The 17,305-nt window shown below is 38.9% G+C and overlaps 1 protein-coding gene across 5 annotated transcripts in view; it reads left to right on the top strand.

The window, feature by feature from the left end:
- Window positions 1–17,305, top strand: part of CENPE (centromere protein E) — a 73,694-nt gene that overhangs the window by 35,289 nt on the left and 21,100 nt on the right. For 3 of the 5 annotated variants that reach the window (XM_037896981.2, XM_043545259.1, XM_043545261.1), the window contains 10 exons: window positions 461–772; window positions 975–1,133; window positions 1,619–1,831; window positions 4,641–4,799; window positions 6,170–6,391; window positions 7,777–7,935; window positions 10,371–10,592; window positions 11,539–11,760; window positions 14,799–14,948; window positions 15,219–15,440. In XM_037896981.2, the coding sequence (XP_037752909.1) occupies window positions 461–772; window positions 975–1,133; window positions 1,619–1,831; window positions 4,641–4,799; window positions 6,170–6,391; window positions 7,777–7,935; window positions 10,371–10,592; window positions 11,539–11,760; window positions 14,799–14,948; window positions 15,219–15,440 (2,040 nt within the window). The remainder of the gene's footprint in view (window positions 1–460; window positions 773–974; window positions 1,134–1,618; window positions 1,832–4,640; window positions 4,800–6,169; window positions 6,392–7,776; window positions 7,936–10,370; window positions 10,593–11,538; window positions 11,761–14,798; window positions 14,949–15,218; window positions 15,441–17,305) is intronic. The other 2 variants (XM_043545262.1, XM_043545260.1) reach the window with 1 other exon arrangement.

Genomic DNA, 17,305 nt, shown 5'->3' with positions numbered 1-17,305 from the left:
TAGAAACTAAGGTCTCAAACTTGAGAATGAGTTTATACTTTAGTGCCCTACATGGCTAAAATCCATAATCCTATTATACTGCTAAAAATATGCTATCGTAGAAAGAGGGGGAATTTTGCCAAAAGAATGGTCAGTGGCATAAAGATATGTATAGATGTAATTTCTATATAGCCAAAAAAAGCTCAGCAGACTAATGTGTCCAGACACCATGCCCTAAATCGTGGACTTCTGGCACTGAAACTGATGCATGATGTCATGTACAGGAATGCACTTTTTTTTAATTTAGATTGGGCAAGAATGTAATCCAGGAACTAGGATGGACAGGACTCAATTGTCAGTTAATGAAAGCTATGTTTTCTATTAAAAGGCAAATACATACAGGGTTGGGGAAGAATGTTTGAATACAGTATTTGACTCTCCATTATAACCTTTAATATGCTTGGACTTCCTTACATTAAAGCTCTCCAGCAAGATCCAAGAATTGCAAGAAAAGACTGCTGAGCAGGAACAACTTCTTGGTGTGAAAGAAGAGCTCAGTCAAGCTCAGCAGAGGTTGAGTGAAATGGAGCAACTGAAAGAGATATCAAAAACTAATGAATCTAGAATGGAGGCCGAGAGGATAGAGAAACTGGCAATTGCTCAGAAACTCCATGAAAGTCAAGAAGAGGTCAAAATTCTAATCCAGGAAAGAGATGACCTGAAGCAAAAACAAGAAACCCTTCAAAGTGAGACAGACCAACTCAAGGAGGATATACAGGAGACAATTGCAATGGTAAGAAACTGATGTTAATCAAAATGAATAATTGTGCAGCAGTGCGGAACGCTACAGAAATGCCTAGAAATAGTATTGAAAGATAGGGAATGGTGGAGGAAAAGGTGGAAAAGGAACCTGTAATAAAACCTCTTCCAACAGAACAGTTACTGATATGTCATGAGTTCATTTTGACATGTATAATTCTCCTTCTGTGCAAAAGAACATCCTGGCACAGGAAGAACTGAGAAATGCGCAAAGCTCTCTCAAGCAGTACCAGAAGACTATTGAGGAGTTGGAGAAAGATATTTCAGAGAAAAGATCTGAGATTCTAAATGCTGAAGATTCTCTAGGAGAAACTGTTGGTGAGCTAGAGCTCAAGGTAAGATGTCAAATCAAATTTGAAAATAACACTGTCAATTCACAACTTGGTTTAAAATTTTAGATATGTGAAAATAGGCCGCCAATGCCTATCTTGCACAATCTCCTCATCTTAACCATTGTTCTTGAAACCTTCTAGTCAGTAACTGGGATCAAGAAGGGAGCTCCCTCTAGGAGCTGAACCTCTACTATTTGCTCCTCTGGCTCTTCCCATATTCTTCAAATCATGAGGTCTTCAAACAAGATGATGTTGTAGTAGTAGTAGTAGCAGTAGGACATCTGTTAGCTAAACTGTGAGGTAAGGCTGTGGAAGGTGATTGAGCAACTGAGGTGTAAAAGAAAGGTGGTCCAGGTCTTTTTATCATTCGTTGGGGTCAAATTCCTGCCTTGGTATTAAATAGCAGAGTGAATAAATGTCATTCATGTTTAATTTTTTCTCTAAGTCTTTGAGTGAATGGTATTCTTTTGGATACCCTGTCTTTTTAGATTTTGCAGCTGACTGAAGAGCTAAAACAAGTCACTTTACAGAGAGACCAACTCCTTGAAGAAAAAGGTTATATTAAACACCAGGAAGAAAGTGATCAACTTCCTTTGCTACAAGAACAAATCCTGTCTCTTACCCAAGAAAAGACCGTATTGCAGCAAAAGTTGGAGAGTCTACAAGTGGAAAAGAAACAGTGTGAGGAATGCACTTCACCGGTAACTATTGAGAAGTCTGATTTCCTAATAACTATTTTCCAAATTTAGCTAACGTTTGATATTATTTAATCTCTTATTTGAAGAGTATTAACAGCATTCAAAACACAAGACCTTTTTCTCCTTCTAAAGGAGTTAACTGTTCTCCAAGTAATTGTGCACATATACATTCCAGTGTAAGTGTACGTGCGCCCAATTCCATCAAGTCAGAGTTTTGCCAGCAGTTCCACTAGGTAATGGAGGTGCCTCTGCTCTGCTCATGTGCTGAGCCAAGGGCATAAAAGGGACATGTCTGCCACCTCCCTCTGTTTTTTCTCACTGCTCATAGGGAAAGTTGGTCCTCCCAGTAACTATTGGCTTTGGTTCACCAGCTTTCAATTAATCTTGTTTTTTTGTGGATAGTTAGTTCAGTGGTATAAGTTAGCAAAGTTAGTTTAGGTAGTCTGCTGGGTTTGGTGTGGAAAAAATCCCAAGTCTTTAAGCAGCATGCCTATGTGTGTGGCCTTCTGTCACAGATAAGCACAGAAGCTGCTTAATTTGTCAAGGTGAGGGGCATGTGAGGGAGATGGGCCTTATTTGTACCTCCTTCCCTACCAGAACTTAAAAACAGAGGGATTTCTACCTCAAAGTTCCTCTTACGAAGTGGGCAACTCATCCCTCTTCAGAACTGGACCCTGATCATGAGAAGACTAACTCAACAGTGCCCCTGCAGCTGCTCCGGGTTCAAAGCACAAATCTGGAGACAAGTGCTGCTTTTTGTCCTCTTCAGTGACCGCCTCAAAGTGTTCCAAGCATCCTTCCAACTCTGAGGCAATTGAATCCCAGCCTTCACTTCATAAGAAGGCTTCCAGCAAGTCCTTTGGTGCAGTATCAACGCCTTCTCATAGGCATAGTCACTCACCAATTCCACCTGGGGCAATACCATACACTTTGCCTCCTTCGGGGGCTGTTTTAAGACTGGTGTCTTCACCTTTTATGAGGTCCCTCTTCAGCACCCCCAATTGAGACGCTGTCAGCACAGCTAGCAGTGTCATCTGAACACCTTCTTATCTTAGTGTCTCTGACTCCATAGGCCTTACTGAATGCCGCGAATCTTCTGTGCCTTACCTTACTGGACTCTCCATGTTGCACCCGCAATGGCAGCTGCAATGTGTTTGGCACTGGCAGCACCGTCAGTGCCCTCAACATTTGTAGGAACAGTTCAGTTCTTTGCTAGCACTGCCAGCTCCGATCACCTCTCTGACATTCCAGCCACCTTGTTCATTGGTTTTGTTGGATGCTTCTGAAGTACACCCACCTTCGTAAGCTTCAATGCTCGAGCTACAATTTCAAAGCACTTGGCAAAATACAACTGAAGATTTTCCCTTTTGAAGGGTCTTATCTCAGAAAACAGATGACACCATGCCCACCTTAAAAGCTCCCAAGTGACTCTATCCATTGGGGTCTGCACTCCAACAACAAAGAGGAAACTGTTTGGACCTCAACCTTACTTTAGATCTTCCTTTCAGCAGAGGTCACAGGATGCTGCCAAGAGATGGTCTAGGCCTCCTTGATGTCACAAGTCAGCATCATCTTCAGGAGGCAATTCTCACCAGACATTTTTTGACTATGAAGCAATAATTTTGACTGCTCAGTTGAGGACAGTACCCCAACCACATCTCTTTTCTCCCTTTGGGAAGCCCCTATCCCTCTTTGAAAGTTTGGAAAGATTGTCAGACAAGTGGATGCTCAGCACAGTAATGGAGGGTATGTTATCCAATTCACCTCCCTCCACTTTCCCAACCCACCTCCTCTATCCCTTTTGTGACCCAACTCATAAGAACATATTGCTTCACAAAGTTTGGTCTCTGAAACTGAGAGCAACAGAGGAGGTCCCCAGCCAGCTCACGAGGAAAAGATTGTATTCTGGGTACTTCTTGGATCCCAAAAGACTAGTGGGTTTTTTTCCCTGTTCTAGACCTTAAAAAACTAAACTGTTTCATCAATAAATCCATTCTTATCACTCATCTTCTCTACAGTAAAGTATAAGTGGATGTGAATGAGATGCCATCTATATCATATCCATCTCTGGGGGATGTAAATGTATATACAGTATTGCCAGAAATACACGACCGGCCAACCTGTTTTTAAAAATTGTAATTTTAGATTCTTCCTTTATGAAACAGTTGTCATAGAAAAACTTACCTGGTTTATGAATAAATGTCTTGACTCCATTAAGAAAAATACGTGGCAATAAAGATTTAATATCTTTAAGAGATTCAAAATGTTGATTGTCACATTAAGTGCCATAAATGAAAGTTAAATAGTCCATCCAATATACAAATATTATAATCTTTGACCTCTCCAAATGAGTTGTTAAAGAATTGCTTTGACTTTTCTTTTTGAATAAAACAAAAAAATCAAACAAGCCCAACAGCTGCAACAAAAGTCGTCTTAGCAGGGGCAAATACTTGGCTTGAAAGAAGAGTAGAGGCACTCAGAAGAGGCTGCATGAAATAGAGGAATTGAAAACCAATAAATCTGGAAAAAAGTTTTCAGAGCGCTCAAACTTCAGGAAACAAAAATTGTGAGGAAACAAAAACTGTAGCACAGTAAAGAGATGATCTGAAAACACGAGAGACTCTCCAAAGTGAGAGGGACCAGTTCAGAGAGGCTATCCAGGAATCAATTACAATAGTAAGAAATGTCCAGTTTTAAAACTGTATTAAAAGAATTTAAAGTATCTTTATGAACACTGGGATAGTAAGTTTTTTTGAACAGACACTTAATGTTCACTTACAACAAATCTTTTTTTCATGTCCTATGCTTAAAGAATGCAGAGATGCAGGAAGAACTGAGAAATGCTTACAGCTCTCTCAAACAGCATCAGGAAACTATCGAGGAGTTGAAAGGAAATATTTCCGAGAAGGAAACTCAACTCTCCAAAGTTCAAGAGACACTAGGGAAAACAATTAATGATCTGAAGCAGAAGGTAAGATGTAACTTATATTAAAAATTTGTTTAACATTGCCTTCTGTGTTCTCTGCAGACTTGTATATAGCAAATTTATGATCTGTGGAATCCTAATTTCAGTTTGTAACTTCACTAAAATATGTCTTTTCCCAACATTGTACTTTGGGTGCTGTCCAACAAAACAAAATACTTCTGAAAAATGTAAAGGGCAGTGTAAACCTAATATAACTAACCTCACAGCTACAAATTGAGTAGGAATTGTAGTAAATAAATGTAACTAACAATTTTGGGGTGAAATTGTGGCTCCATGTGAGTCAATGTTAAAACTCCCATGGACTTCACTAAGGGCCCGGATTTCACCCTTAATATGTATGAGAAGGCTTAGATTTTTTTCTTAACTATCTGGAGGAAATCTTTTGATGTAGTTCTAGATCAATTGCCTACATATTAGTAAATATTCTTTAAACTACTTTAAAAAGTCCTTTTTGAGCCTCCAATTCTAAGGTTATCACAGACAATCTCAAGTTTCTAGGAGCTTTTTAAATTCTGATGCATATATCTAATGTGGTAAAATGAAATCTGAAATATCTGAATATTCACTAGCATAAAGCCTGACAGTAGTGTGAAAAACTATAAATGGGCTTGGATGGATTAGATATTTATCAGTAAATGTTAGTAAACATCTATTTCACACACAAACCAACAAAAAAACCTTCAATAATCAAAATTTACAGCTAAGTAAAGTAAGACGAATGTTGCCTGAGAACTTATTACTTTGATTTAAGGTTATTTACTTTGTATATATTGACGTGATGTTGGCAACTTGTTTTTAAGTTTCAAGATTTAGCTTTTTGAATCTCAACGTCTGTCATTAAATAACTGATCCTTCACACTATTGTCTGACACATACCCCACAATTTCCTGAAACTATGAAAATTTAAATCAGTAAAAACTGAAAACATGCTTAAAATAAACTTCTGTCAATATAAAAAATTGAATTCTTCTAAGCCTAACCATGAACCACTTTCATGTGACCATAAAATTGAACTGTTGATTTTTCACCCATAAATTACTCAAATAAATCCTATTGAAAACTTTTATTGGGCTGTGATGAAGTCTGTCAAATGTTGCTTTATTTTACTATCAAAGTTTAATAATAAAGGAAATGTCTCATTTAATAGGGTATAAAAAACACTATTGGTAACAAGCCAGTGAACTTACCGGTAGATCATTCCTATGAAGTGTGCACCAAACATGGATTTTTCGTAACAGAATCGGTATATTAGGTCGAAAAAAACTTTTCTCACTTAAAGTAATCACAGAATTTAATGAAGCTTTTTTTGTGTGCTATACCCTTGATGATCATTCCAATTCTTGTTTTCCTTTTAGGTCATTCAGCTATCTGAAAACCTGACTCTTGTCTCTTGTGAACATGACAAACTACTAGCGGAAAAAGAACGTATAGAACAAACAATGAATGAACGTATATGTCCGCAGCTGCAGGAGGCCTCTTCAGTTACTCAAGAGAGAGATGAGTTTCAGCAAATTCTAGCATGTGTTAGAGCAGAAAGAGACCAGTTAAAGGCGGACATAGAGGAAAACAAAGAGAGGGTATGTATCAAACCTCTCTTTGGGGCTTAAATTTACTTGCAAATGTTCAGAGTGGTTTAAACTGTTTTGCAGTTGAATTCCTGAAACTGACTCTTGGCCAGGTTCGCTCCCACAATTACCACAGGTTGTGTTTTGCGGTCACCAGAGGGCAATGAAGATTTGACTCTGGCAGCAGTGTTTAGGCATGTTCTTCTACCTGTTAAACAAATGTTCCTAAAACTTTAGAAGTACACACTTAGTTTCTATAACAGCATATAGCAACAGTGATTCTGCATTTAACTTTGAATACAACTATGTAGAACAATCCATGTTTAATGGTAACAGGAGATTTGAGCTCCTGGATAATTCAGTCCAGGTTGAGTTGGATTAGGGGAGGTTAGTCCGAGGAAGGAAACCAATTGGCAACACATTTTCCCCCCTCTATATTAGAAGTAAAACAATGCCATGGTCTCTCAAAGCACAGCATATGTATGCAGCAGATGCTGAAGCTGATGCTCTATTTCATCTGTGATTGTGTTGTACTTGGCTTCATCAATCCTACCTTGTCTGGAAGCAGGTATTCGTGAAAGGCTTGTTATTTTGCTTCCATTAACTTCAGAATCTGATTTTCATCATTTGCAAGGTGAAGCTATTTTCTATAAGTTCAGTAAACTCTGGTCAGGAATATAGGTTTTAAGTAAACTTACCAAAGACTGAACTGGAATCACTGATTATAACAGGACTGCTAGTACCCTGACTACTTGGGGAATTGGAGTATCCCAAGTATTTCAGTAGGGTAGCAGACTAGAACTCCTGATGGATCTTAATGGCTTCAAGCTTTAAAGCGCTGAAATACTTTTGTACACACTACAGGTGCAAGTGCATAGACCCAAGTAATCAAATTATTCTTCCATTCAGATATTGATCTTAATAGAACAGCAGTTGTAAGTACATACATACCTGTTCCATGAAGTGTACCCTGTGGGATTCTTTGCTACTTACCCAGCTTTAGAACATTGAGCCTGAGAAAATTCTTGCTGTGGTCACTAAGCATGGACTCAGCGGTCTCTTCTATTATATTCAGAAAACCATCTGAAGGGCAACCTCCTCATACCCAAATTTACTAGTCTGTCTTAATTGCACATCTATGTTCTTATTTGCCTTTTGAAGTTGGCAAGGATTACATTTCCAGAAAGAGAGCCACCCGTGTCCTTTTGGAATCCTTAGAGGTGGGAGGTATCGATAGAGGCTAAACTGAATGTTCATGGCTTTCAAATAACAGACTTAATAGGTATGTTCTCTTTTAGAACCCTTGAACAGTTGTGCTTACACCTTTTTTATAGTTCCAATTTGATAGAATACAGCGAAGTCACTTTATAAGTATCATGTAATGTCTTGTGTTTCAGTCTGTGAAAATTCAGGCAGAAATGGAAAATCTACAGGAGGAGCTGAAATGTCAGAAACAGCAGGTTGATGCCCAGAAGAATTTGATAGTAGAGAGAGAAAAGGAGTTGTTGAAGACAGAAGAAAAACTAACAGAAGAAACAACACAACTTAAAGAGAAGGCAAGTACTGTAGCAAGACAGCAAGGACTACTTTCCAGGATAAAGAACACTTACCCAACATATTGGACAAGTAGCTTTTTGGTTATCTTTGCTAGTACTAAGAACTTCTTATGGGTGAGGTTCAAAAGTCCTTGGCATGTTTTCAGGACAATGGGAGCTGGCTGGATGCTGGGCAGTCCTGAATATCTGCCTCACAACTGTCTTCATCCTGATACCTTGGCAACTCTTCCTGCTTGCTCATATAGGAAGATCCAAATCCTGAGTTTGCTGTCAGTGTGTCATGAAAATGATTGAGGTGTCACCCACAGATGACATGAACTATGGGAACTTGGTTAAGAAGCACAAAAATGAAAACTTTCATTCTTATGTTCTTAGCCATATATAAAAATATAAATAAATCTGTTGCTTACAAGAAGTTTCAGAGAGAGCAAAAAGTAGTGTCTAACGTTAAACCAGACAAAAGAATGGCCCTTATCCCAGGGAAAATATCTTCCTGGTGTTTAAGGACTCTCATCCTGTGTCATCTAGTAGTTTCTATTCTGACTACGTCCTCAAAGATAAGACTAAGATTGAACAAAAGCATAACAAAACTGTAATTATAGTGCAGGCAATCAGATGCCAGTGCATCAGTGCTCATGCTCACAAAAGATACATCCATTCCTTCAAAAGGGAACTTTTGTTTCCAAAGGACCTTGTAGAACAAGAGATAGGAAGTACTTAGCCCTCATTCTTTTTAAAGGTAAAAATGTCATGGGGCTGAGAGTTAAAAGTGACTGTCTGTAGCGAAGTATACCTACTTGGCAGCTTCCTACTTGGAGTCTGTATCCTGCAGCAGGGGTGATATCTTCTGGTTAGCTCCTCAGAGGTCAGATGTGGTTAGGACAATGGACAGGAGAGAAACACTCCGAAAAAGATCAGTTCAGTACAAAACAGTTGAACATGAACTTGGGTATCTGACTCTTTTCTCCTTCCTTTCGATTCTGAAACTTCATTCCTTCAGAATATGCAGTGGTGTTATATCCTGGAACCAACATGGTTACTAGAGAGAAAAGGTGGGTGAGGTGGTTACCTGAACAATTTAGAGCCCCTCCCCTTTCCGCAGGTCCAGTGGCCCTCTATGGGTTAGTGGGACCTTTTCACAGTGAAAGAGCCTTCACACAGTAATACCCTTAATCTATATTTATTAGCAATTAAGCAACAGAATACACATGCCAAGCATTCCAATGATCACAACTCCATAAAGCGGACGGAGTTCTCCTGATGGCCAGTCAGGATCAAATTGTCTGGGGCTCCGGCTTCTGCACAAGTGTGGTGTCATGCAGTGTATCAGAGGTCTAGCAGTTTGTTCTTGAGCTGCCTCCCAGAGTTAAATTCCAACAAACTTTTCTTCTGATTCTTGTGTGATTAAAATGAGTTTTTTTATCTGTACCTTAACCAATTATTTTACTCGAAACGTACCTATTCAAAAATACAAACCAATTATTTTACATAATATGACTATACAGAGGTTCACGTGCCTTTACCTGCCTACTCATATATCTTTTGCATTTTTCAAAGTTTGTTAAAACATCTCAAGGTCTGCTTATTTTTATGACTTGTATGCTTGTTGGTGGGATGCACTCTCAGGGTAGGAATGTTTAATCAGCAGTAGATTGTGACTCCCTACTCTTTCAAATATTCTCTCTAATTTCTCAAAATAACCCCTAATGGGCTATTTCCCTAGCAACAGCAAAACCTCACAATTTTTACTTATCCTCAAAAGCAACTTCCACCAAGAAACCCTTACAGACACCAGTAAAAAACTTGCTGAAACTCAAGTTGTATCTATCCCTCTTAGTAATGTTGCAGCTGGCATTTTGTTTTATCTGCCTATGCCAAGGCCAAATTTTCCTGACTATAGATTTTTGTTTCTAATTTATAGTGGCTGAGCATACAAGATGACTGGGGGCGGGTCATGTCAAGTCCAAGTCTCTCCCAACAAGGTAATACCTTTTATTGGACTGACTTCTGAACCTGAAGGACCTGAAGAATAGCTCTGTATAAGCTCAAAAGCTTGTGTGTGTGTCTCTCTCTCCCCCCGCAAAGGAAGTCAATCCAATAAAAGATTACCTCACCAACCTTGTGTCTCCTTCAGAATATGGCAAAGACATTAAGTCACAGAAAAACGCCTTGCCCACTGTGTGTAAATGTTTTTGTTGGGCTATCAATCTTAGTTAAATTTCAAAGAGTAATCTGGTGTAGCAACTTGGTTATGTGTTTATAGAGAAAAAGAGAGGTAACATTTATTTTTAGACTTTGACTGAATGCTTACATCTGTTCACCATGCTACTTCCTGTAACTTTTACCTGAATGGTAAAATTTGGGGGGTACTATTTATATGAAAGTTTGTAAACCAAACAAAATTACAATATGTATTCCTTGTATGTTTTTAATAGATAGAAAAGTTGAATGAAGAACTAAACTTAGTCTCTCGTGAAAGGAATCAATTGCTGAGTGAACTGAGAGAAAAGACAGAGGGCGAGAATGAACGTATTCAGCAACTGGAGGAACAGAGTTCCTCATTAACAGCAGAAAGAGACAAACTCCAGCACATACTGGAGACTGTTAGAGCAGAGAAGAACAAACTCGAGGTGGACCTTCACGAAAGCAATGAGAAGGTACAGCAAGTGTCGAGTAAAGTGTAAAAACATTTAAGTATGTTGTGTTTTGTTCTTGCAGCCCTCCCGATAGGCCTAGAGGCATCTGACACCAATACCTATGTTAATAGTAATTGTGCTTTTAAGAATGCAGTAGTTAGAGATGCTTTCATCTTTATCTAGGGCTTTATCAAGGACTGCTGCCTAGCTTTCTTTTCCAGGATAAAGAACATTTATCCACTAATGACAGGTTTCAGAGTAGCAGCTGTGTTAGTCTGTATCCGCAAAAAGAAAAGGAGTACTTGTGGCACCTTAGAGACTAACAAATTTATTTGAGCATAAGCTTTCATGAGCTACAGCTCACTTCATTGGATGCATTCAATGGAAAATACAGTGGGGAGATTTATATACACAGAGAACATGAAACAATGGGTGTTGTTATACACACTGTAACGAGAGTGATCAGGTAAGGTGAGCTATTACTAGCAGGAGAGTGCGGGGCGGGGACCCTTTGTAGTGATGATAATCAAGGTGGGCCATTTCCACCAGTTGACAAGAACGTCTGAGGAACAGTAGGGGGGGAATAAACATTGGGAAATAGTTTTGCTTTGGTAACACCCATTGTTTTTTGTTCTCTGTGTATATAAATCTCCCCACTGTATTTTCCACTGAATGCATCCGATGAAGTGAGCTGTAGCTCACGAAAACTTATGCTCAGATAAATTTGTTAGTCTCTAAGGTGCCACAAGTACTCCTTTACTTATCCACTAAGTTACTTCCTATAATTTACTAGAGATAAAACTCCTGTTCACTCTACCTATTGTTAGATGTTATGACTGAATGTTTGCCTGAATTTGTTCACAGTGCCATTTCCTGTAGCTTATTAGAGTGGTAAATTTGGGGGATACTGTAACTTGGTTTGGTTTTTACAGAGTTGTATGTATTCTTTTTTTGATGTTTTTAATAGATAGAAAAGTTGAATGAAGAACTAAACTTAGTCTCTGGTGAAAGGAATCAATTGCTGAGTGAACTGAGAGAAAAGACAGAGGGCGAGAATGAACGTATTCAGCAACTGGAGGAACAGAGTTCCTCATTAACAGCAGAAAGAGATAAACTCCAGCACATGCTGGAGACTGTTAGAGCAGAGAAGAACAAACTCGAGGTGGACCTTCACGAAAGCAATGAGAAGGTACAGCAAGTGTCGAGTAAAGTGTAAAAACATTTAAGTGGTTGTGTTTTGTTCTTGCAGCCCTCCCGATAGGCCTAGAGGCATCTGACACCAATACCTATGTTAATAGTAATTGTGCTTTTAAGAATGCAGTAGTTAGAGATGCTTTCATCTTTATCTAGGGCTCGATACCTAAGTGAAAGCATTGGTGGAAACTTAAAGGTGTGGCAGGCTTAAGGTATGTAAAATTGTGGAAAATCCATTATAGTGAGACATAGACTGGAAAATATAGTGATACGCTAAGGTTTGTGTTGAAATGATGTTTATGAACATTTCTGCAGCTGCACAGCTTCTCTCCTTATTCATGACCAACAGGTAATGCTTCTCATCTATGCAGTTCACCCAGGGTGAAAACAGGCATGATTCTGTACATCTTTAGCATGGTAGTAAAATGTTTACCAAAAAGATCCAATAGTTCATTACATCAGTTGTTTCCTGGTAGTGGACATCCATAGCCAATTGTCTCTAGCAATTGGGATTGCTGGTGCTGTGCATCAGTGCCCTTTGAATGGGACTCATCAGGGTGTGTCTCCAGAATGTTCTTTTGAGGACATGCGCTCTCTTGCCAGATGCAATGCAAAACTAGGTGTGTCACCCACACTTTGCGTCCAAATGTTACTTTGTGGGCAGGTATAAACAACTAACATGCTGACAGCCAATCCAATTGTCTCTCCATTCCCTTCCAACTTACTATCGAAGCAAGTGTCACAGGATGGGGAGCACGCCTGGAAGACTAACGTACAAAAGCTCAAGTACACATCCTTTTAGATCAGTTTAACTGCTCTCGGATGTGTGTATGAATAAAAACATAGACATAACCAGATGAGGTCAAACCAATGGCCAGTGGAATTCAGTATGCCGTTTGACAGTGGCCAGTACCTATTGCTTCAGAGAAAGGTACAAGAAACGATGACTTAGGGGGCAGTTATGGAATAACTTGCCTTTACGACATGTTTGCTCCTACATCCTGTTGGAGATTAGTTTATCATATCAAAGCATGAACAGTTTATCTTCTATCCAAAACCAGGGTGTAACCACAGTTCAAAGCCTCTTGCTAGAAATGGAAATCATTTACAGGGCAAAGACAAATCTGCTGCCTTTCAAGGCAGTTCACATAAAGGATACAGAAAAGAGAGCTGAATTCCTCCACTGGCCTAGAAGGCACTTGTTTGGGTTTGATAGACAGTCAAAAAACATCCATTGCACCTGCAGAAAAGATCAGATCTCTAGAAGCAGGGACCCCTTCTTCATCTGGGTCTGTGCTACCTAGTGTTAATAAAATGGGGTGTTGAGCACAAAAATTTTGTTAGCTTTGGCTCACTGTTGCTTTATGCTACCTAGACAGAACTCAATCAGGAAACTTTGTTCATTGAACTGGTCGTATTTTGTTTCTAGGCTAAGGAGAAACAAATCTTTGTTTGTACAGTGCCTGGCTCAGTGGGAACCTGGCTTGTATATGTTATTGTAATAAACAAGTTCTGGTGATGTCAGCTACACTAGTTTCTCTGGGATGGTTGATTGGAGTCCCATAACCAAGAACTGTAGAAGGTGGGTAACAGGCCCTAGCAGTGTTCGTTTAGGTAGGCACATCAGACTCCCCATAAAATCAGTTGTCAAGATGATGGATTAGACAAGTGTATGCCTAGCCTCTCTAGTCCTAATGGCAGGGTGTAAAATAAGTTCTATCTATATCAAAACCACACTGCTTCTGTTGTGAGGAAGATTGTCATAGCTCCAGAAATCTTTTGACCCAAAATAAATTCTTCTTTCCACAATTCCTGTGAAATATTTCTCCCATTTTGTTCCAGTCCTTTGCACCCCTTTGGAAGTTTGTGGCATAAGAGGGCCTTCTTAGAGCTCCAAAAATATATATCAAACCTATTGAGCACATGTGACAATTGTAGCACGTTGATCTCATTCTATCCGAAAGGCCAGGGCCTTGGCATCGCTGCAGGTGAGAAATTGAAATCCTACACCAGTTGGTATGGATCTGTAAGCATCTGGAAAAACATCCCTGGAATCAGGACTCCCTATATAGAGTCCCTAGTGGCATTTTGGAAGTAGGGGGTGTAGGAGCATGGTCCAAGAAAGACTTTGCAGAGTACACTTCAATTCCTTTGTAGATGCATCCTTTGTTAGGAAGGGGCTACTGGATTCATTCACAGATTATTTCTTAAATTATAAAGGTTTTGCTATGTATGTGGGGCACTTCTATTTCTACCTGTTATTCCACCATAATGCCTGTTAACCTTCTCACCCCATTTCTGGGAATCACTGCTTGCTACTTCCCATTAGTGATGAATAAAGAGAAATTGTGCATCAGAATGAGAAATTTCATATATGATTTTATCCTGCTTCTCTCCTTCAACCCAACTGGGTGGTCTGGCAAATGACCGGAATACAGTTTGTAACAAATTCCTCTTAGATAACTATTTCAGACTTAAACATATAGATGCCATAAGGTTGGTTAATTTAATTTCAAGATGTTGCCCTACAAATGCTGGTGACTGAGTTGAAGGCCAAGACTTAGTCCTAGAGCTTCCAGTAACAACCTTCAAATTCCATGTGTAAGCGGTACTATCCACTTTTGTAATGAATTTAGAGAAGCGACTAACAGAAAATTATCAAGAATTTTTTTTATCTCTTCTGATACTTACAGAGAACAATTGGATAAGTAACCTCTTATCTATCATCCTTCCTAGTCTAGGCATACTCTTTTCCAGTCATTATCCCTGTCCTCAATTGCCTTGCAAAATTAGCTAGGATTGTATCTGCAAGATGAGTCAATGTCCTTTTGGAATTCCTAGAGGAACTTAGGGTGGGAGGTGTCAGCTGAGAATAAACTGAATTTTCAGGGTTTCCAAACAGCAGACTTAATGAGTATGCTGACTTTTCTCTTTCAGAACCCCTAAAATGAGCACAATTGTTTCTTTGTAGTTCCATACTGGTAGACTACAAGGAAGTCTCTTAAATATCATCATGTAATTCTTGTGTTTCAGTCTGTAAAAATTCAGGCAGAAATAGAAAATCTACATGAGGAGCTGGAAAAGCAGGCTGATACCCAGAAGAACTTGATGGTAGAGAGGGAAAGGGAGTTGTTGAAGACTGAAGAAAAACTAACAGAAGAAACAACACAACTAAAAGAGAAGGCAAGTATGATACGAAGAAAGCAAGGACTGCTGCCTAGCTTTCCTTTCCAGGATAAAGAACACTTATCCACTAAGTTACTTCCTATAATTTACTAGAGATAAAACTCCTGTTCACTCTACCTATTGTTAGATGTTATGACTGAATGTTTGCCTGAATTTGTTCACAGTGCCATTTCCTGTAGCTTATTAGAGTGGTAAATTTGGGGGATACTGTAACTTGGTTTGGTTTTTACAAAGTTGTATGTATTCTTTTTTTGATGTTTTTAATAGATAGAAAAGTTGAATGAAGAACTAAACTTAGTCTCTGGTGAAAGGAATCAATTGCTGAGTGAACTGAGAGAAAAGACAGAGGGTGAGAATGAACGTATTCAGCAACTGGAAGAACAGAGTTCCTCATTAACAGCAGAAAGAGACAAACTCCAGCACATGCTGGAGACTGTTAGAGCAGAGAAGAACAAACTCGAGGTGGACCTTCATGGAAGCGTGGAGAAGGTACGGCAAGTGTTGAGTAAAGTGTAAAAATATTTGTAAATGTGTAGTGTTTGATTCTTGTAGCCCTCCTGATAGGCCTAGAGGCATCTGACACCAATACCTATGTTAACAGTAATTGTGCTTTTAAGATCACAATAGTGAGAGATGCTTTCATCTTTATCTAGGGCTCAATGCCTGAGTGAAAGGATTGGTGATAACTTAAATGTGTGGTAGGCTTAAGGTATGTGGAAATGTGGGGCGTCCATTACAATGAAACGTGAACTTGAAGTTTATACGCTGATATGGTAAGGTGTGTTGAAATGTGCTTATGAATAATCTTTCAGAAATACTTTGTTTGAGGCTGTATTTTCAGGTATTCACTTAAGTTGCAGAATAGGGCAATATACAGAAGTTAAATTGATTTTAAAACATCCAGTGAGTTTTATATTCACTTCATTTCTTTTCATTAAGTGAGTTTAGTGTTTATAAGTGGCAGATGTGTAGTACTAGGAGCTAAAGCACTCTCTTTCATCTACAAAACACATACTGGCCAGGCAGAAGTTTCCCATCACTGTTGTGGAAGAGACCATTCTTTAACATGAGGCTATTTCAGTTTTCGTGGGCAAACATTCATTGCGGGCCCTCTACTGAGATGGCCAGTTAGAATAGTTATAGACTCAAGGAGCCCATCTATTTAGCTTAACAAAGAGGAGATTAAAGGGTGAATCAATTAGTCTATAAGGATCTACATATGGAAAAAATATTTAATAATGGCCTCTTCAGTCCAGCAGCGAAAGGTGTGACATGATCTAATGGCTGGAAGCTGAAGGTAGACAAATTCAGATTGGAAATAATGCATAACTTTTTTGACAGTGAGATTTATTTATCATTGGAACAATTTACCAAGGATCCTGGTGGATTCTCTATCACTGCCAAATTTTAAATCAGGATTGGGTATTTTTCTAAAATATATACTTTGACTTATTTTGAAAGTTTTGTTATGGGCTGTGCTAAACAGGAGTTCAGACTAAATTATCGCAATGATCCTTTTTGGCTTTAATCTATGAATACAAATTGTGTGGATACTGTTTGTCCCGAATTAGGGTCAGACCACCAGATAGGTGTTCAGTAATAACTTCAGATCATTAATGACATCACCTTGATTTCTGTCAATAATAGCAGGCATGCTGGAATCCTGTTTAGTCTTCTGAGGTGTCCAGTCCACCTAATGAAGTCTATTTTAAGTCAGTTGGGTTGTATTATGTAGATACTTATTTGCAGTGTCTCGGAGGATTAATTATAATACTGCACTATAAATGTCTTTTATTTTTATTAAAGTAAAGACATTTTAAAGACCACTTGGAGAGAACACATGATCAATAGGATTAATATGTGACTCAAATCAGGAACTTCAGAGTGGTATTGACTTGTTGTAGGGCCTTGGGCAACTTGCCTTGTCCCACTGCCGTACATCACCCATCTGTAAAATAGTGATTAGTACTTCTCACTATATCCCTGGGATACAAGTCAGTCTTGTTTGTAGAACATCTAGCATTTGTATAATTCTTTACGTTGTCAAAATATTACTTACAGCTGTTTTCCATTGGCATTTTGTTAGTTGAAGATTAAATTAAATCAAAACTGGATTCTTATTCCACTCTAAAATGGCAGGCCAGCCTAGGAAAGCAAAGTTTGAGCACTGTTCAAACTCTGAGGCATGCCTGCAGAGAGTCACTGCAGACCCTCAAATCTTAGTTGCCAGACTGCTTAGAGTCCCATATTCCAGCACTTCACTGCAAGTTGCCTACCTTTTTTTCTTGGTCCAAAATCCCCTCAAAAGTTTGACACATTTTATATACTCTTCACACCCTTATGTTTAACTCAGT

This window comes from Chelonia mydas, chromosome 4, assembly GCF_015237465.2.
Source record: "Chelonia mydas isolate rCheMyd1 chromosome 4, rCheMyd1.pri.v2, whole genome shotgun sequence".
Taxonomy (NCBI): domain Eukaryota; kingdom Metazoa; phylum Chordata; order Testudines; family Cheloniidae; genus Chelonia; species Chelonia mydas.
The sequence above is the reverse complement of the archived record's forward strand: the minus strand, read 5'-3'. Positions and strand labels throughout refer to the sequence as shown.